Genomic DNA, 18,436 nt, shown 5'->3' on the forward strand with positions numbered 1-18,436 from the left:
CCAGGCTAATTTAAAGATGTTAAACCAATATGACAGACGCCTGTGCTAAGAATACCAATAATAATAAGGTGCAAAATGAGGGATTTAGGAATTACAAGAGAAAGGGGAAGAATGAGGAAAAAGACATTGCTGTGCGAGCAGAAATGTCGTAACCACCTGCAACGGAAACACCCTAATTTAAAAAAAAACAAGACAGGAAGTATTGCACAGTCACATGTCTCAAGCAGTTGTAGCAGGATTGTTAGTCTGGAGAGAATGATGCATGGGCAGCGTCGCATCTTCCTGCTCACCTACATGGTGGCTGTTGGTAAGATCTCAAATTTTGATGAACAATATTTATCTACCAAAGGAAAGATAGGGATGTTTGATGTGTGTAGGGTAAGACTTGAAGGTGATTTTGAGGCTAAAACCCTTGAGAGATGTTTGATGTTGTGTGAGCTCCTTTTGGGAGGGTAAAATAACAAAAAAAAATTGCATTTTTTTGCAACGTTGGAAAACGTTGGAAAGTGGGTGTTTGTTTTTTTATTGTTTACTTAAATGTTCACGATACAGATTTGATCATATTCAATCATTTAAGTTTCAACACTCAGTTTGATGTGTGCTGAGTGCAAAAGCTCAGGAAATCCATCGTGGTGAAACTACTTTTTACAGAAGACATGGTGCCAATAAAAACTGAAAGGTCCGTGGTTTTAAAGAAACAAATTGTTTTTCAGATTTTAAAATGTAATTTTTAAAATGTTTATGAGCAGCACTCGGGAATATTTCAAAACTTCAGCACAAAAAAACAAAACAAATCTATCAATACAACTAGCGATACAAGAGGAATTGTTATGTGATTTAGGTGAACTGACCCTCTAAATCCAAACAATATGTTAAAAGAACAACATATAATGGCCGAAAGAGCTGAGCACACTGAAGGTTTTTCCTGCATTAAGTGACTTTTTTTATAGGCTGTAATTACAACATTGACACAAAATCACTATATGGGTGTGATGGCAAAGTTGTTTGTAAAGTTGGCTATTTACACATCCAGCAGATACGGAGCATCTGGCATTCTTTAGATTTGTGGTTATGTGTTCCCTCAGAATTAATAGCACATATTTGCATAATGCAATTAAGCACTTGAATGTACGTAGCACACCAGAATTTGAAGTAAGTTCAACAACAATGGCAGAAAGGTTATTGGAGAAACTAAGTGAGATATTTTTTTTGTGTAGTATATTTTGTGTGTGACATCTGATAAACTCGGTTGGGTCTGAAGATTGAAAATTTCAAAAATCTGGATGTGTGGACTTAGAAAGAAGTAAGCTTTCCAGACCTCTGTAACCCACTCCTCATCTTTGCTTAAGGCTAGCAGCTTAAGCAATAGCCACTACTGCACATCACACACAGATCTCCGACCAAATTGTTGCAAACGAGTGGCATTGTGGGTAATGCAGTCGCTGGGTTTTGTCAAGTGCCAACCTCCTGGTCTGAAAAGGTAAAAAAAGGTAAAGTCAATGCAGAAGTTTGTTAAACTTGCATTCCCTCTACTGGCCACCTGGGAGCGACTATCTGGTTACAAAAAGATGTCTATGAGAAAGCGGCAGTCCATAAATCAATGGGTGACGTCACGGTGCCTACGTCCACTTCTTATATACAATCTATGGGTTTTGACACAAGGAAGTTTCAATTTTGCTGCATCAAATTTGATCCTTATTTAAACAGTCCATCCAGAAGCTGATAATGTATTAGGAGTGCAATGCTAGATCGGTGGAGTTAAGAATAACACTATAGCAACCACCTTGAGTGTCACGATGTGTAGTTATGTTAACTTTGTAAAATCCGACGTTTTCAAGTAATATATTCTGGTGTCAACTGGGCTTGATTTGGCCCTGATCTGTCCCCTATAGTTAGATATGTTTATTATGTATGTGAACGATGGCGCTCTTGATGCAGCCACATGACTACATGTATAAAGTAAGTGCACCATGAAAAAGGCAGGATTAAAGATATACTTTATATATATTTTCAGATTTCCTTTGGCAGTATTTTACACATTAGCTACATTTCCTATATTTGAACTGTATTTATAATTTTCTTTTTCTAGAAATATATTCTTAAATGTAAAAAGTGGGTTGTGCAGACCTAAACAATTTATTAATTATTAATTATCATAAAGAACAACTGTAGTGATGAATGCTTGGCAACGTTAGATTACTAGCCAATCTTTGAAATATAACATTATTTCTAAAACAGTAATGTTATTTCATATTTCTCAAATTCTGATCGTTTATAAATTTCAAATTAGTTGCCACCTATTTAGATTAAGATAGAACGAAACAAATCAAGTCCATTTGCCAAAACTTGGATATGTGGTCTTTTTCTCACAAATTGCAGCCATCCCTGTCTCTTTGACGTTCAACATTGATATGAAAACTCCAGATGTCTATACTGGGGAACAAAAGGATTTCTTTGGATACAAAGTGCTTCAATTCATGTCTGGCACGAACAAAGGGTAAGTTTCCATTTGCAGCTTGGTGGTTCAGTTGATATGTCGTGTTGCTGTCCTGAAATTGTCAAAATCGTGATTACTCATAAAGTGAAAGTCATCAAATTTCTATTAGCCATCCATGGTTTCCTTTTTTATATATACTTTAAGTGTAAGGAAGATCATTCTGGTTTACTTTATCATTAGCTCCTCTGAACACGTAGTTCAGAGGAGTTGAATGATATTGCTTGCTGTGACTCACCTTCCTGTTGCATTACAAAGAGATAATGCTGACAACAGCAGAAGCCTTGTTTTGCCTTTAGTTAAAACTGTGGGCGCTCATGTAAGCCTGGCCACTAAAATGATTAAACACTTCACAGGATAATCGTAACTGCACCGCTGCGGCTAAATGGATCTGGCAGCATATGTAAACCCGACCAAAACCGCAAGATCCAGTGCTTCAACCCTGAAAGTATGTAAATCCCTATTTTTTTTTTCAATATTATACAATGAATCCTTTAATAAAAAAACATGAAAACATACAGTGTCCAACAATGCAGAAATATGAAATGCCAAATGAAATGCTACTGTCACCGATATTTCTCTAACAGAGACAACAATACCAGTCAAGCACTTTGGCCTGTCGATAGCTGAAGACTCCAAACGCTCCGAATTCACTGTGAGAAAAATCACAAAGCTCAATCGCAAATACACTTACTCTGTGACAGGTTCTGAGCAAAAAAAATCTGTATGATGAATCAATTTCTTTCACCTCATATGTTCGGATCTAGGTGTGCAGTCCAAGTGTAGTCCATGAATGTAATGGGAACTCCTATGTGAACAGCGAGTGCTACAACATCACAAATCAACTTCAGGCAATCTCCTCTTTCAGACCTGCTTTCCAAGGTAAAAGACACCTGGAGAGTGTAAACTTCTACAACTCTGTGGTTATTACAACTTATTCTTCCTGCACTGAAATAACATTCTCAATGCCCTTGTCCTGACTAAATATCCTTTTCACTTTTTTCAGGATGCACAAAAAAGTCAGTGGACCTTGTCTTTCTATTTGATGGATCATTGAGTATGACCGAAGCAGAGTTCAACAAAAATAAAGATTTTATAGTGGATATAATGAACAGCCTTAAGAACTCATCAATCAAGGTCTGTGTGCTACTGCAAAATGAAAGCGTTAATAGCATTTGTTTGTTGAATTATATGCACATAACATTGCATACTATATGATCTTGTCTGCTTTTTTCAGTTTGCAGCAGTTCAGTTCTCCAACACACCTCGAAAAGTTTTTGACTTCAACGACTACACAGCTGGTACTGATCGCAACCAACTTATGAATGAACCCCATATGAGGTCTCTCACCAATACACATGGAGCCCTCAGATTTGTGTTGTAAGTTCAGTTATGTAAAAAAGTTTTCAAATTCTAACTGAATAACATTTAAAAAACATTAAAGAACTTGCACAATATAACTATACTTATGAGCATCTTATTTGTTGAAATAATAAATGTTAATTTATGGATGAAGGGTTATTTATTTATTTTCTTAATGCTACTTTTACATTTGTTTCAGGGATCATATTTTGGAAAACCCAATGGCAGGTGCTTCTCCTGATGCAACTAAAGTTGTGGTACTAATTACGGATGGAGATCCCAGCGATTCAAACGACGGCATTATTAAAAAATATGATGAGAAAAACATAATTCGCTTTGTCATTGGGGTAAGCTGTGATGTGATATACATGTCTCATTACTCTGTCTGATAAATCTATTTATTCAGCTAAAACAGTCACACGTGTAATTCCTCAGGGATCAAGTCTTACAACTGTACCACTATGCAGATAATACACAGTCATACTTCTCAGAAATGCACAACATCAGAACTTTTTAAAAATATTTTGTCTAGTAAAACTTGTACGAATTCAATTTGTACACAATCATATTGTTTATCTAGCTGACATTGTACTCTGGATACTACATTTTTTTCAAGAAGCATTCTGGTTTCAGGTCAAAAATGTTGAAATGGAATTATTCAGAGCCATTGCTTCAGAACACAAAAATGCCTTCAAAATTGAGAACTATGACGGACTGAAAGGAGTACTGGAAAACTTTCAGAAGAAGATCTTTAAAATGGAAGGTGATGTTCTATTCAGTTTATTTTCTTCCCGTACAATAGTGTTACAAAAATAATTTTTATCTCCCTGAAGAACCTCTGCAATGGCAACATGAATTGCTAATGGTTTCTGTTTAGGCTCAAAAGTGGCTCAGGCAGGCAATATGACCAATGAAATGTCTCAGAGTGGATTCAGTGCTGCCTTCTACAACGTGAGTAAAATCAAAAATCTGTAAAGGGTCAGGTAAACAGTATCTTTAAACAGCAATATTTGATCTAGTTAATAAAAAGCATTTATGTCTAGAGACCATCTTGCAATACCAATTTGGGCCAATACATAAAGTGGGGGCCCAGTGGTCCCTTCCCCACTTCCTATTCCATATTCCAAGTTCTTAAATTCACAGCGTTTGCTGTTTCAAGTTGTGAAAGCAGACTCAGCGCCCTTGATCTGACCACAGCCATCTTTGTAATCTGCCTTCATTTTAAACTCAATTATACACCTGTAGAGATTGGTGACTGCATCTTGTACAATTGTCTCATAATATATGAATTAAGTTGCTGTGCCACATTGAATGGCCTGTTATCTTCTACTTTCATGGCATAAGTGAAGGATTCTCAGCTATTCAGCAATAGCTTGCAATCTTACTGTTACAAACTCTGTTCCATAACAAACAACCGGAGGACTGAAAAAGTAGGATAGTTGTCGTATCCCCTTTCCAATGTGTGTACTGTACTTTGCAAGGAGGACAACAGGACAATCATTTGACCTGTCTGTGTGGTATCAATGGTTTAGGAGTTTTAAATTACAGCGCACCATCAAGGTAAAATTGAACTAGTGATGTTTGGTACAGACAATTTAAGTTGAAAATAAAACTGGTAGTAACCACAAGGGAGTTTTGATAATACAGGTTTCAGATTTACATTTGTTATCAAAAAAGTATTGGCAGCAAACATGCCTTGAGCTGCTTACTTTATCAGAAATGCAACATAATAAGTCAGACTTGTTTCCAGGCGAGTGTTATTTATGTAGAAACGATAACCATAAAAAGAATACATAGAGACGTAATTAGTGAATCGAAATACATGGAATGGTTATTAAAATAAGGCTAAAAAGCAGTATCCTGTAGACTTCTTTGACACATGTAGCATCCATCCAGTACCCTAACTGGGTAAAAGTTGGGCCAATGGAAGAACTCAGCAGAAGTGTGGCAATAAAAGGTAAATAGTGGCCTGAGAATGATGCTAGCTATCTAAAACAAAGAGACTATTTGTTGATTTATCGTTGGAGCTAACTGCGATACTGAAACAACCAAAGAAAATCTGCGGCCCAAAAATATTTTTACAGCAGATCGCCATTATAAATCTGTAAAACTGCTTAATCCTCAAACTAAACAAGCAAACAAACCATGAACATTAAATACCATGTATAACATAAGTGTGACATCGTCTTAATGTTAACTGCTCATAACCCCCTCAATTCAATGTTGACAGTTAAATATGTACAGTTAGCATGCTCCACTTTAGCATGGAGATTACATGTTTTTTGCTTATTTGGTTTCTTAGCTTTTTGGATGTCTGTTAAATGATTTCTTCTCTGACACAGTTGATCTGTCTCCTCCGAACATAATTACTGTTGGTAATTCCACTCCTCTCTGTGCTCTGACTGGACCTGCACATTTCTGTTTAACAGGACAAATTGATTCTGGGTTCAGTGGGATCAAACAGCTGGTGTGGTTCTCTCCAAGAACTTCATGAACAAAAAGAAACACAAATTGATGATCCACAAATGCTGATGGACTCCTACATGGGTACTGAACATACAGTTGTTAGTTTCTTTTCAGATTACCTGCTTCTTTATTTCAAAAAATATATTTTTATTTGATTAAAGATGTTGATGCTTTGAGGTGATGCTTGGCAAAAACACATGCCTCAGTAAATTACCTCTATCAGTTTCCAATCTGACCATATGTGACTGACACTGTTGCAGGATACTCACTTTCTGTTGGAGAGAAGAATAGTGTTCCTCTATATTTCACGGGGGCACCAAGATTTAAGCACATAGGACGGGTCATACTTTTCAGACACGATGGCAAGAACTGGAAGGCGGCCCAAAGAATAGATGGGGACCAGGTCGGTAACTGTCTTGAGAATTATATTTATTGTTAAAAATCTGGTTTACTATACACATTCCGAACAAAAAAAGTTTTCAGCTTTAAGGGTGCTATGCTCAGCATGTTTTCCTGAATCTGCCATTGCCTTTTTGTTATCCCATTAGAGCTAGCGTCCTTCCTTTTTAGGACATTTCTCATGAACCTACTTTGTACACAAAGAACAGCAGCTTGTCGCAAAAAGGAAGGTTCATATTTTTACCTTTGAGATAACTCAGTAAAACTTGTAAACCCCAGACTCAGAAAACTAAACTGACGGGCTTCTTTTTGCCTTACAGTAATCATGTATATTTGTTTGATAAAATGCATTTAGAGATGTTGCAACTTTATGAAAATGTGCAAAGGCCTATTTCTGTGGTTGCAGGGAGGAAACCAGAGCACTTCCTTGCACTACCTAGTTTTGCTTAAAGAAAAACTGTGAGACAATAACAGTTGTTCGAAGCACAATAAATGTTTATACATGTAGGCTTTTCAAAAATGGTTAAGGGATATACATTTTTTTTTAACTTAATTGATATAAACTTCACTTTTCAGATTGGTTCCTACTTTGGTGCAGAGCTGTGCTCAGTAGATGTCAACTCAGATGGTAACACAGATTTCTTGCTGGTGGGAGCTCCACTGTTTTACCAGCATCAGGAAAAGAAAGAAGGCCAGATTTACATCTACACACTGACTGATGAGGTGGGCAGTGATAAATGGCTACTATGTGATTGACAGCTCGCTACTACGGCGTTGCACGATCTGGGAGTTCACCATGTTTTGCTATTACAACTTTAACCCTTTCACAGTGTCTTTTCAGTTCATAAAAGTAAATTTTAACATTTTGTTTGCCGAAAAATGCCCTGTTCAGCACGTAGTCCTCAAACCAATGGGTGAGGTCACAGTAAATACAGCTACTTCCTATATACAGTCTATGGTTCAGAACCAGTGTTTGAATATTAATGAGGTTCCTGGGAGCTAATAAATGCATTATTCTCTTAACAAATGAACATATGTTCTTATTTCCAACAGATGCAACTGATAAGTGAACTGAATGTGACTGCACCATTCATGGGGAGATTTGGCTCCACCATATCCAGTCTTGCAGATTTAAATGGAGATCAACTCCGAGACGTAGCTGTTGGAGCCCCCCTTGAGGATGATAACACCGGGACTGTGTACATCTACCTGGGTGACAGACACAGAGGGATACGCAGCACTTTCAGCCAGGTGAGACAAAGAAAAACATTGTCTTTTTTGTTTTGTTGTATTTTTGAGACAAACGTAGTTGGCCCTATACATGAACAAAACAGCCACAGATTTGGTGAGTGGTCACTCTGCCTGGAGCAGGTGTATTTTTGATAATTGATAGTGCATCAACATCATGAGGGTTTGACAAATGAGTTTGTTTGCCAATACATCAGACATAAACTGGCTTTTGAATAAAACTAACAAAGACATCCTTTAAATAATATGGCTTAGTAGAGAATAAGATTCTCATCAGTGTATTTTTCAGTGATATTGGTATTTAGCTTTAAAAACCTGTATCTGTCTCACACTGGGCATCTACCAAAATAACTAAACACACAGCATTTGACGCAACCCCCTCTCCAATGAACGTATTTTCATATGTGTGCAAATCATGCACTGTTTCAGTTGTCCAATCCATGTTATTCCAGAGAATCATGGGACAGCAAATAAAGCCTGGGCTGAGATTCTTTGGACAAGCCATTGATGGGGACATTGACCTTGGAGAGGATGGACTCCCAGATATTGTAGTCGGATCACAGGGCTCTGCTGTTGTCTTAAGGTATGGATTCTGTGAACATTATGTTGTACAATTGCAAACTCCTTCCCTTTCAAAGCCTGACTACATCTCAATGCTGAGTTTTCACAACAAAAGAGTTGAGCACATTGACCGAGAATCTACCAAGCACCATGAGACAATGTACGGACCAGAACAATCATCATGTACTGTTAATGGTACATGATGAGTGTTTACATGAAGTGACTTGCCTCTTTTTGAAACCGTAGAACTTCATGAACATCAACTAGATGATTGTATACTAAACAAAAGAAGAACACATTTTTTGGATTCCAAAATAAAGTTGAGATGATATTTGGTGTTTTCAACCAATCAGGTGGAAGGACTCTTATTGATGTCTGAATGAAGGAGAGAACTGGCAATCATTTACTATACAAGCAACTTAAATGGCTGACTCAATGGATGAATCAGAAGCCACAATTCAAATTCATGTACTGAGATCTTGTTAAACCATCCTTCATGCATAAGTAAACAATCAGCCTACAGAAAATATCATGTGCAAAGTCTGATTATCCATCTTTTTGATGAATCTCTTTCAGGTCCAGGACCGTCTTTAATGTCACTGCCCATCTGTCTTTTCTACCTAATAAGATAAGTACTGACAAAATTGACTGTCTGAGCAACACAGATGAAACTTTACCAATGGTGACCCTAACAGCCTGCTTTGAAATGGTAGAAACAACAAAGAGCAAACCAGGTACGGGCCTGACCCAATAATGGGATTCATTAGCAGCTGCTGATACAGCACACCCTATCAATATTTTAATCCTGATGTATGCCTTTGCAGCGGGAATGAGCTCCAGCCTAAACATCTCGTACATGCTCGATGTGGATCCAATGAGACAAACAAATCGAGGTTTCTTCAGTCAAACCAACAAGAAAGCTAGAAATCTTATCTCTACCTACGAACTAAGGGATAAGGATACCTGCTTCAACTACTCCGTCTTCATGCCAGTATGAAGATTAATTGATAATATTCACCCTCCCATATGCCGCTATGACCAACTGTACTTCTATAAATTTCATCCATGTCTCTATACCTCAGCTAGTTAATTCCTAGATATTTCCACTAACCCACACAACACACTTTAAATCCACAAAGGTTTTGTCAAATGTATTGATTCACTTTTTTTGGTTACAGTGATTAAGATGCCAAAATTAATATGCTTTGGGCAAGTGTTCTAAGGACTCTTTATGGTACAGATTCCTCAAAATTGTGTTCAATTTTGTCTTCAAAGACAAGAACATTTTCTGATAATGACTTGTATTAAAACTTCTACACTTGTTATATATATATAAATAGAAAATATTTGCACCAACCTACCTGCCCGTGTAGCAACACCTTTTCTTTCTTTATCAGAAATTTAGTTTGTAAAATCAGATGCTGACTTATTTGTCAGCTTAATCACCAAAAAACAAAACAGTAATAATAATAATTGTAATACACTAATGCATTATTTAGTACTTTAGCTTAATGTTGAAACACAATTTTCAAAATATAAGTGTCTGCTTTTTGTCTGTGCTTCAACAATAAGCAATGACTTGTCTTTTTCTTGCAGAAATGTGTGAAAGACACATTATCACCCATCCTCATCAAATTAAAATTCTCCCAAGTTGACAGTGAGAGTGCGATTGCCGTCCTGAATATGGACTGCAAAATGCCGGCTATTGTTGAGGTATGTACAGTGACTTCAGCAAAAGGCTGCAGGCAGTCACATTCATTTGAATCCTTGCTGATTTTCTCTTTACATGTCCCAAAATCAATCTGTGAGACATTTGTGAAAACATAAAGAAAAGGATCTAGGAGGTGAAATGGAATTTGTTTTTTTCGGATGCAACTATGACTTTGTCAATTTGTTTCACTTTCACAGACTGCCTTGAGTTACTAAAGATCTGAATTAGCCAAATAGTGGTATTTTTTCCAGGCTAGCTAGAAACGTAAAACTTTTGTATCTTACTTTTTTGTGGTTATATTGGCAAGAAATTTGAAATTACTTCTCTGATTAATTCAAACAATGTGCAAAATGTACATCCAAAATTTGTTGAGAAATTTTAGTTGTGACCAAAGTGGTGGAGCAGTAAACTACCATTGCCAGCCTTAGAGTCTGGCACATTAATTGTGGTGGTAGATGGAAAGTGCAGAGGCGTTCCTGTTACGTTTCAGTCATATCACCTGTGACTAATAATGAATTTGTCTGGTAACAAGGTCTGGTTTGTTCATTGTGTTCCAAAGGAATCCTGTCTTTGTTACCATTGTTTTCTGAATGGCTCTGCATTTTCAACAATGACCTGAACAGACATTTCCTTTTATTACAGATTCCCTTTGAAAAGCATTGTAGAAAAAATGACACCTGTATTGCCGAACTTGATGTGGATTTCAACTTCACGTATGTATAAATTATAAACACAGCACACAACTGTAACATTAACATCATATGACCACATTTACTCTCTTTCTCTTAGGACTCCAACATTATTGGTGGCAAAAGATAATTACTTCAACGTGTCTGTTAAACTGTCCAATCATGGTGATGACTCCTACCACACCAGCCTAACAATGCACTATCCCAGAGGCCTCTCCTTCTCTAGGATGACTCTTATAGAGGTAACTTTAAAGTTAAACGTTTATGTCTACAACTGTACATCTGCTTGTTCCAACTTTACTGCTTATTAGAAGTTATGATACTAATTTTAAATTATATCATAAATAACATCTGTCAGAAAGACGTTCATTTAATTAACCTCCCCTGATGTCAAGTGCAAAACTACTGCAATGCTTCTTTCACAAGTTCTGTGCCACTAAAAAAGTAGATGAAGAAAACCCATTCAGGATGTGTGGGTTGTCAGAGGTGTTACTGATCAAAACATCAGACCGTGAGAACGAATGTCGTTTGAAATCTTTAGACTTGCCTGAAAGCTTGAACTAAAACATCACAAACGTGACAGCATTGAATTCAAACTAAAAGCTTTTATTCCAGAGTGTCTCAATTCATATTTTTTTCCTAAAACAGGCAACACGACCAACAGTCCACAGCTGTCACGATCTAGAAGGAGTACTTGACAGAACTACATGTGGTGTCAGCCGCCCTGTGTTTCGCAGCAGATCAGCCGTGAGTCATATTGCACCCGGACGCCCTCATCCCAGACAGAAGTTTCGCTATTTTCAGAAATCAAGAACTGTGACCGACTGCCTGAACCTGTGATAGTTACAACATAGGCAACTTCTCTCATTTCGATATTTTCTCTTTCACTCACATCTAACATCATTTTCTTTTTTCCTGTGAAGGCAACATTCAGAACTGCTTTCCACATCATGACTGAGTATGAGTGGGATGACACAATTACGATAAACATTACTGGTGAAAGGTAGCGGCTTTCTCATACAATCCAACACACAGACCGTAGCCAAACATTGTCTATGTATTACTAAAATATGATTGATTACTATATCATTACATATTGCCTGTTTAATATTCACAAGAAATGCTTTTTACATCCTCAGCGATAATACAAACTCCACCAGGATTGCTTTCCTGACCAAAAGCATCCCAGTGCAATTTGAAATAAAAATGGCAGTAATAGTGTAAGTTCTGAACTGTAGTTCTTATATATGCCTAGTCATTTTTATAATTTAAATTGTTACATTTATTATCCAGTCAGTGGTAATAATATCCTACAGCTACCTGCATGTTGTGATTATCCTGTACACTTTACAGGAAAGAAGACCCTATCAACTATCTGAATTTCACAACAGAGGATACTGGAACAAAACAAATAGTTGCTATATACAAGGTGAGGCAGTAAATTACTGTGCAACAAGCAAAGCAAATTTCAACTAATCATTAAGTAGCTTACTGATCATGCTGCAATTTTAGACCTGCCTTTGCTGATTGTTTGGCTACATGTGAGGAGCTGCATGGTGGTGCAGTGGCTAGCACTGTTGCCACAGCAAGAGGGTGTAATTCCCAAAATGTCAAACTATTCTTTTAAAATGGAGCAACTGTCTCTCACTCTTGCAGATAGAAAATATTGGTTTCAAGAACTTTCCTGTCAAAGTGTCCCTGTTCTTCCCAACTAAACTGGAACATAACTTTGAAATGACAAACTATCAAGTCTTTGTCCAGCAGGTAACTAGCGACTGACAGAACGCTACTTTTACTTGATCATACTGCTGCTTTCTATAGAATTACAAATCCTTCATGTGTCCTTAATTACCTTTTTATTTTTATTTTTTAGAACAAAACTCAATGCACAGGCATTACTGACACAAAATCTGAAGTAAGTAAAACATATTCAGTATCAAAATATTCTAACTGAACATGTTGTGGAATTACAAATCCCTTAATAAAATTAACTGTTGCTGTGTTACAGTACTGTTCGCCAGAAAAATATTGTAAAATCATAGTGTGTGACAGTTTCGTCCTGGACAGTGAATCACCCACTGAGTTCACATTGTCAGGAGACGTACAATTCAGGGATCTCAAACAGTATGCAGCAGTACGTAGCAACGCACACACACACACACACAGAGTATACATACCACATATACCATTGAAAGTGGTGAATATATCATGAACTGACACACTCTTACTTTGCAGAATATTGCCTTTCTTAAACGATATACTGGAGATGGCGGAGAGGTTAAATTTAAAAGCTTTATACACGTCAACTATGACAAGCGACGATATGTGCTGGACTCTCATAAACAACAGGTATGTTCACGTTTGACCACAGTTATGCCATTTTAAAGATATTGCTTTTTTTGTTTTTCAGGATAATATACTGTATATATTAACAAAATAAATATGGTTTTACGCAGGAGAAGTCCAACAACGATCCAACGCTGAAATGGGTACATTCAGTCTACAAATAAGCAGCCACAACTATTTTATATACAAGACATTTTAGATCCTCATTCACATATATAGAGGCCCCACTTTGAACAATTGTATATTCTCTGCTAACAGACTGAAGTTCGGGTTGAGTTCATAATCCTCCCGGATCAACTGCTGATCATTTCAACTGGAGTTGGACTGGGACTGTTGCTTCTGATCATAATCACTGTCATCATGTTTAAGGTGAGAGTCGATTTACAAATTTAATTAATACAAGAAAAACTTCTATCCAAGAGAAACTTCGAGCTGTTGCTTGAATGTTAGTAACTGATCAAATAACGTTTAAATTATACTTTTCTGCTGCAAAATGTGCCTCTGTGGTGTTTGGTCTAATGATATTCTTGTGTCTGTCATAAGTTGGGTTGCTTTAAGAGGAAAACGCTTGATTATTATCAAGAGCAGGACGACGACGCTGCTCTTCAGGCGGACACCCCTACACAGTCCACATCTGCCCCCACCAACAGAATAGACAGCCAATCGGAGACTAACGGCAAATGTGACAAACCTTCAGAGGAAGATGCGCTTCTTGATGATGGTGAGGTAAACGACAGCACCCCACCATCTGATACAGAGGAGGGACTGGATTAGTGGGTTGACTGAATTATAATGCATGCAGCATGCACAGGAGGTCATTAAAGAGTGCTGCAAGAATGAGTTGCCAGGAAATCAGTTAGAATTTTTGTACTTCCAGTTCCCTCATCTCAAAGTCAATGCGTTTTTTGTTTTTTTAAATGGGCTTTATAAGGTCTGTTGGCAACACAAGCTTAAGAGATTTTAACATTTTGTTCTATGGCATAAAATATGTAAGTAAATACTCCACTCTTTAATTTTGAGGGTTTTAAAAAGAGCTGGCGCGAGGAGATTATTAGCTTTCTCCAGTGCTGTCAACTGCATCTCAGTCTTCCTCAGCAAGTAGCATTTGTTCAGTTATGATTGAGGTGACTAAGTATGAAACTTTGGTCACATGGTAAGTGCTGGTCTGGTATCATGGGGGAGATCAAAACCCCCCAGATTCCCCTGGGGGAAAAAAAATGCATGATGTATTTCATCACACGCAATAACAGTAAAACAGCAAGGACGCTGAACAAGTGACTGAATGAACACCAGAAACATCAGCTGTCTGTGAACGTGGTCACACAGCGTCGACTGGGAAAACCAGGGGTCAGTGGACATTCACATCACATGCCAGACTTTTAACAGAGACAAAGATTATAATCTCCCCTCTACATACAGCAAACTGTATATCATGTGACCGACGTTCCATAGCTACAGCAGGTATAGGTAGAGGCACCGGATCAAACGAAATCTCTGGAAAAAGCTGTTTTTTGTTCATTGTTTTTGTCAAATCATAACATGGTGAAATGCTTTTATATATAGTATTAATATTAAAGAGGCATGTTTTTTTGAGCTATTCACTAAATGATATGACTGAGCTGTGATGATTCACATCAATTGACATTTCATGTGTTGAAAATGGCTCAACACTGCAACAGTTTTAAATCAGCCCTGAACCCCCCCTGCACAGTATTTATTGAGCAAATGTGAGTTCTACTTGTATTATAGCCGAGTGCTTCTGAAAATGTATAACTTGTGTGAATGCAGTGGTAAGTCTAATGCATTGTTAATTAGTGAGCCTGCAAAACATTGTTTTTATAAGCAGCAGTCATTTGGTTTGAACCACTTTACAACAAAGTACACAAAATTGTGTGTATAATTGCCAAGCGAGTGCAGAGAAAATCAATGGTAGAAACTGCTGCGTCTGTCTAAAGGAGGAGCAGCTTAAGGGGTATCTTCCAGCCTGAAAGGCAGTCACAATTAATCAAACTTTGTCTTTGAATGTTGTATATACAAAAAGTAAGCAACAATTCCTGTAAAGTAAACCTTCAAATTACTTACGAAATAACATTTTACATTTCAGGCCACAGGGAAAAAACAAGTATAATGTTGTGTTAACAGGAGCAGTATGATGAACTTTTTGGCCTTCCATTGTGTCTGTACAGTATATATATATTTTTTTCTTATGCCCTTAGATTATCTTGTTGGGGCAGTGTTTATGCTTTCTATTAATAAAAACCCTCAACAATCCCACTGTGTCTGTGAGAGATTGAATATTGTATTATCTTGTGTTTGTCATGTATCATTCTATGATGCGCCAGTTTTAAACAAAACACCCATTTACTTGCAAGAGATAAAGTAAAAATATATTATCTTTTCACTGACAACCTGTCCAGAAAAATGGCATCTCATATATGTTGTCATTTTTATACAGAAATGCAGCTGTAGAAAAACAAGTAGTAAAAAAACAAACTGAAAATAAATGCAAGGAAGCCTTTAAACATATATCTTGATGATTTAAACAGATTTCTTTAAATGAGTTTGTGACGTTTGCTTCAGTTAGCTGTGGTTTGCCTTTCAGTGTGTTGGCAAAGCACCAAGCACTTTGCACCCTGGCATCAGTGTGACCGAAGCCCCAGAGTAGCTCACTCGTCACACATGCTGGCCGTGCCATCAGTTGCATAAGATACATTGACATTGAGAAAGTAACAATAAAACTGCTGTGTTGTTGAGGGGAATACTTTAGTCTATGGGTTGAAAGAAGAATTCAACATAACCTGGACTACTTCTACAACCTCAGTGACTACTTACACTGAAAGAATAAGATTATTTATTCCCGACACTCTAACACTATACAAGGAAAAATAATGATTAGAATCTTTCAGAATTCCTGTTTTTTGTATTATTGCTGTCACAAACCGGGCCGAACGGCCATGACAAAAAAGGGAGACGCATTCAATGAAACAGTTGATTAATTATTTATGAGGTTTAAAGTATTATAAAAGACAAACATAAACTAACAGTGACATGTGAAGTCAGTCATTTCAGCAGTGTAAGTGAGTGGGTGCGTGTAAAGTGTATATGCAGTGTTGTATAGTGTAGAAACAAACCATAACCGCAACAGAAACCAAAATGGGTGTCTCAGGAAGGAGCGAGAGACCAACTGCGAATCCAGAGGGTTTTTGTACTGAGTGCTCTGGCACACAGGGCCAGTGTTGCAAATGGCATCAGGTGCTTCCACTCTGCCTGACGACCCACCTCCACACCTGCAAGGAAGGCAGCCAAACGAACAGGCAGAGAGGGTCGTCACATTGCGCAGACAACATTATGCTGAACTGAACATTTCTCAATCATTGTGTAACTCGGGGGAACCAATTTCCAGTTAGTCACAAGTGGATGTAGAAAAGCCGTTAATAACAGGTTTGCATTTTACCAATTGTGTCAAATTACCTAAGTTCAACAGCAACCGTCTTTTTATTGGGCCTGAACTATTAATTCATCACGTGTCCTTGGCTGCGATATCCAGAGAATACATTTTAAATGTCTGAGAGGCGATCAATTATTCATTTATAGCACTCATATTGTAGTTAATTTATCTAAGTGCTCCACAATTATAATATAATGAACTGCCTCATAAATGCCCCATGTATGATTTATGTGTATATGCATTGTTTATATGTCCAGTAATTGTTTTAAATGGGGCCCAGAAGTTTACTACACAGGATACTTGAGTCTGCCCTCCGGCAGCTAAATGTATGTGGAGAAACACACAATTCTGATCGAAACCAAACCCAAATATGTTTTGTGAGATCAATATTACACAATTAATCAGAACAATAAATATAAAGTGTTTGGGTATTGTGTTGCGTCACCATGAGCCTCCAGAACAGCTTCAGTGCTCCTCGTCATTGATGTCTAACTGGAGGGATGAACCGTTCCTCAGAAAGATTTTCCATGAGGATAATTTGAGGATAATGGTGGAGAGTGCAGTGTAAGACGTCACTCCAAAAAAAGTGTATGATCCCATCATTTTCCTTCACTCATTCAACTCATGCATTTGTCATTTCAGGATTTCCATTATTTGTCACCCATGTGTATAAAATAAAAAATGATCTACACGATAAATACAAATGTCCACCCTTTGGACTTAAAGACTTTGATCATAAGTACTGTGACATGTTGGAAGTGCTCACCGTCATCGCATCAGGTCTGCAAAGGCACTGGACTATGAGGGGGTAAAACACGCTATGAGGCGAGACTTCAGACCTTAATCATTACCGTACAATCAATGCTGAGAGGTTGATCTTGGATCCTGTAACTAATCGCAGGGCGTTTTTCTTGATGGTTCACGGCAGAATACACAATGCTAACACCTGTTGGGTCCAAAAGTCTGCATGATCGGTGAAGTCAAGACATTTGGATTCAGCCATGTTTCTTACTGTAGTTGAATGTTGGTTTTTTGTAGAGTTCTAATCAAATGCTACGGTCACAGAAATCTTACGGACACACAACACCTGTCAAGATCTTTGGCTACGTCAAGATCTTTGGCCCATGCAACCAAAGACACTACGATGATGTTTACATTTTTCTCAGTTTAATATGATTTTTCTGGATGAATTGAAACAACAAAAAAAAGCAAAACAATTGTAAAAAGCCGTGTGAACTTTTTTTTTTACCAAAAGTGACTTTGTTTGTTGCGTGCAAGGCCATTTATTCAGACTTTGTTTTCAAGTGACCAGAACAGAAACGATAACTGTTTCACAGGTTACATTTTAAAAGTAACTTTGAGCTGGTATTACTGAACTTGAGATGAATTTGAAATATGCACATCTGAAAAGCAGTAAGAGACAAACATGCAGGGAAGAATGAGTCAGTAGGACAAGAACTGAAATTACCATAATAAAATCATAATTGTGTTTTAAAATGAAGCGAAAATAATGAGTATATTGTTCTTCCACATCGACACCAACTTCTGTGATTTATGATCAAGGCGGATGCTCATGATGAAGCTCCCTTCACCCCCCCGCCCAACTGCACCTGCTCCCTCCCCTCTCACATGTTGGGGCCACTCGCTAGTTATTACAACATATTCATATCAACAAATCTGTGCAATGATATATTATCAGTGTATATCACAAA

The 18,436-nt window shown here is 37.5% G+C and overlaps 1 protein-coding gene across 1 annotated transcript; it reads left to right on the forward strand.

Moving 5' to 3' along the window:
- Positions 1 to 224: 224 nt before the first annotated feature.
- On the forward strand, positions 225 to 15,547 carry LOC142943927 (integrin alpha-M-like). Its single transcript, XM_076085498.1, has 31 exons — positions 225 to 307; positions 2,380 to 2,497; positions 2,851 to 2,942; positions 3,082 to 3,149; positions 3,262 to 3,376; positions 3,501 to 3,631; positions 3,732 to 3,874; positions 4,056 to 4,203; positions 4,490 to 4,619; positions 4,734 to 4,807; positions 6,286 to 6,403; positions 6,583 to 6,725; positions 7,298 to 7,444; positions 7,775 to 7,972; positions 8,422 to 8,552; positions 9,107 to 9,264; positions 9,355 to 9,521; positions 10,127 to 10,243; positions 10,884 to 10,954; positions 11,031 to 11,172; positions 11,579 to 11,677; positions 11,854 to 11,933; positions 12,070 to 12,150; positions 12,284 to 12,359; positions 12,587 to 12,694; positions 12,804 to 12,845; positions 12,939 to 13,064; positions 13,166 to 13,279; positions 13,387 to 13,419; positions 13,535 to 13,645; positions 13,820 to 15,547. The coding sequence occupies exons 1-31, from the start codon at positions 256 to 258 to the stop codon at positions 14,048 to 14,050; spliced, it is 3,564 nt and encodes a 1,187-aa protein (XP_075941613.1). The 5' UTR covers positions 225 to 255; the 3' UTR covers positions 14,051 to 15,547.
- Positions 15,548 to 18,436: the final 2,889 nt, after the last annotated feature.

Source organism: Anarhichas minor, unplaced genomic scaffold (genome assembly GCF_050575085.1).
Source record: "Anarhichas minor isolate MPS153535 unplaced genomic scaffold, ASM5057508v1 ptg000160l, whole genome shotgun sequence".
NCBI lineage: Eukaryota > Metazoa > Chordata > Actinopteri > Perciformes > Anarhichadidae > Anarhichas > Anarhichas minor.

Bases quoted from the DNA above. Each gene is read 5' to 3' on its own strand.
- LOC142943927 (XM_076085498.1), top strand. From the start codon at position 256: ATGATGCATGGGCAGCGTCGCATCTTCCTGCTCACCTACATGGTGGCT. The intron at 8,553-9,106 runs GTATGGATTCTG...AATCTCTTTCAG, and splicing joins GGCTCTGCTGTTGTCTTAAG to GTCCAGGACCGTCTTTAATG. The intron at 13,065-13,165 runs GTACGTAGCAAC...CTTACTTTGCAG, and splicing joins ATCTCAAACAGTATGCAGCA to AATATTGCCTTTCTTAAACG.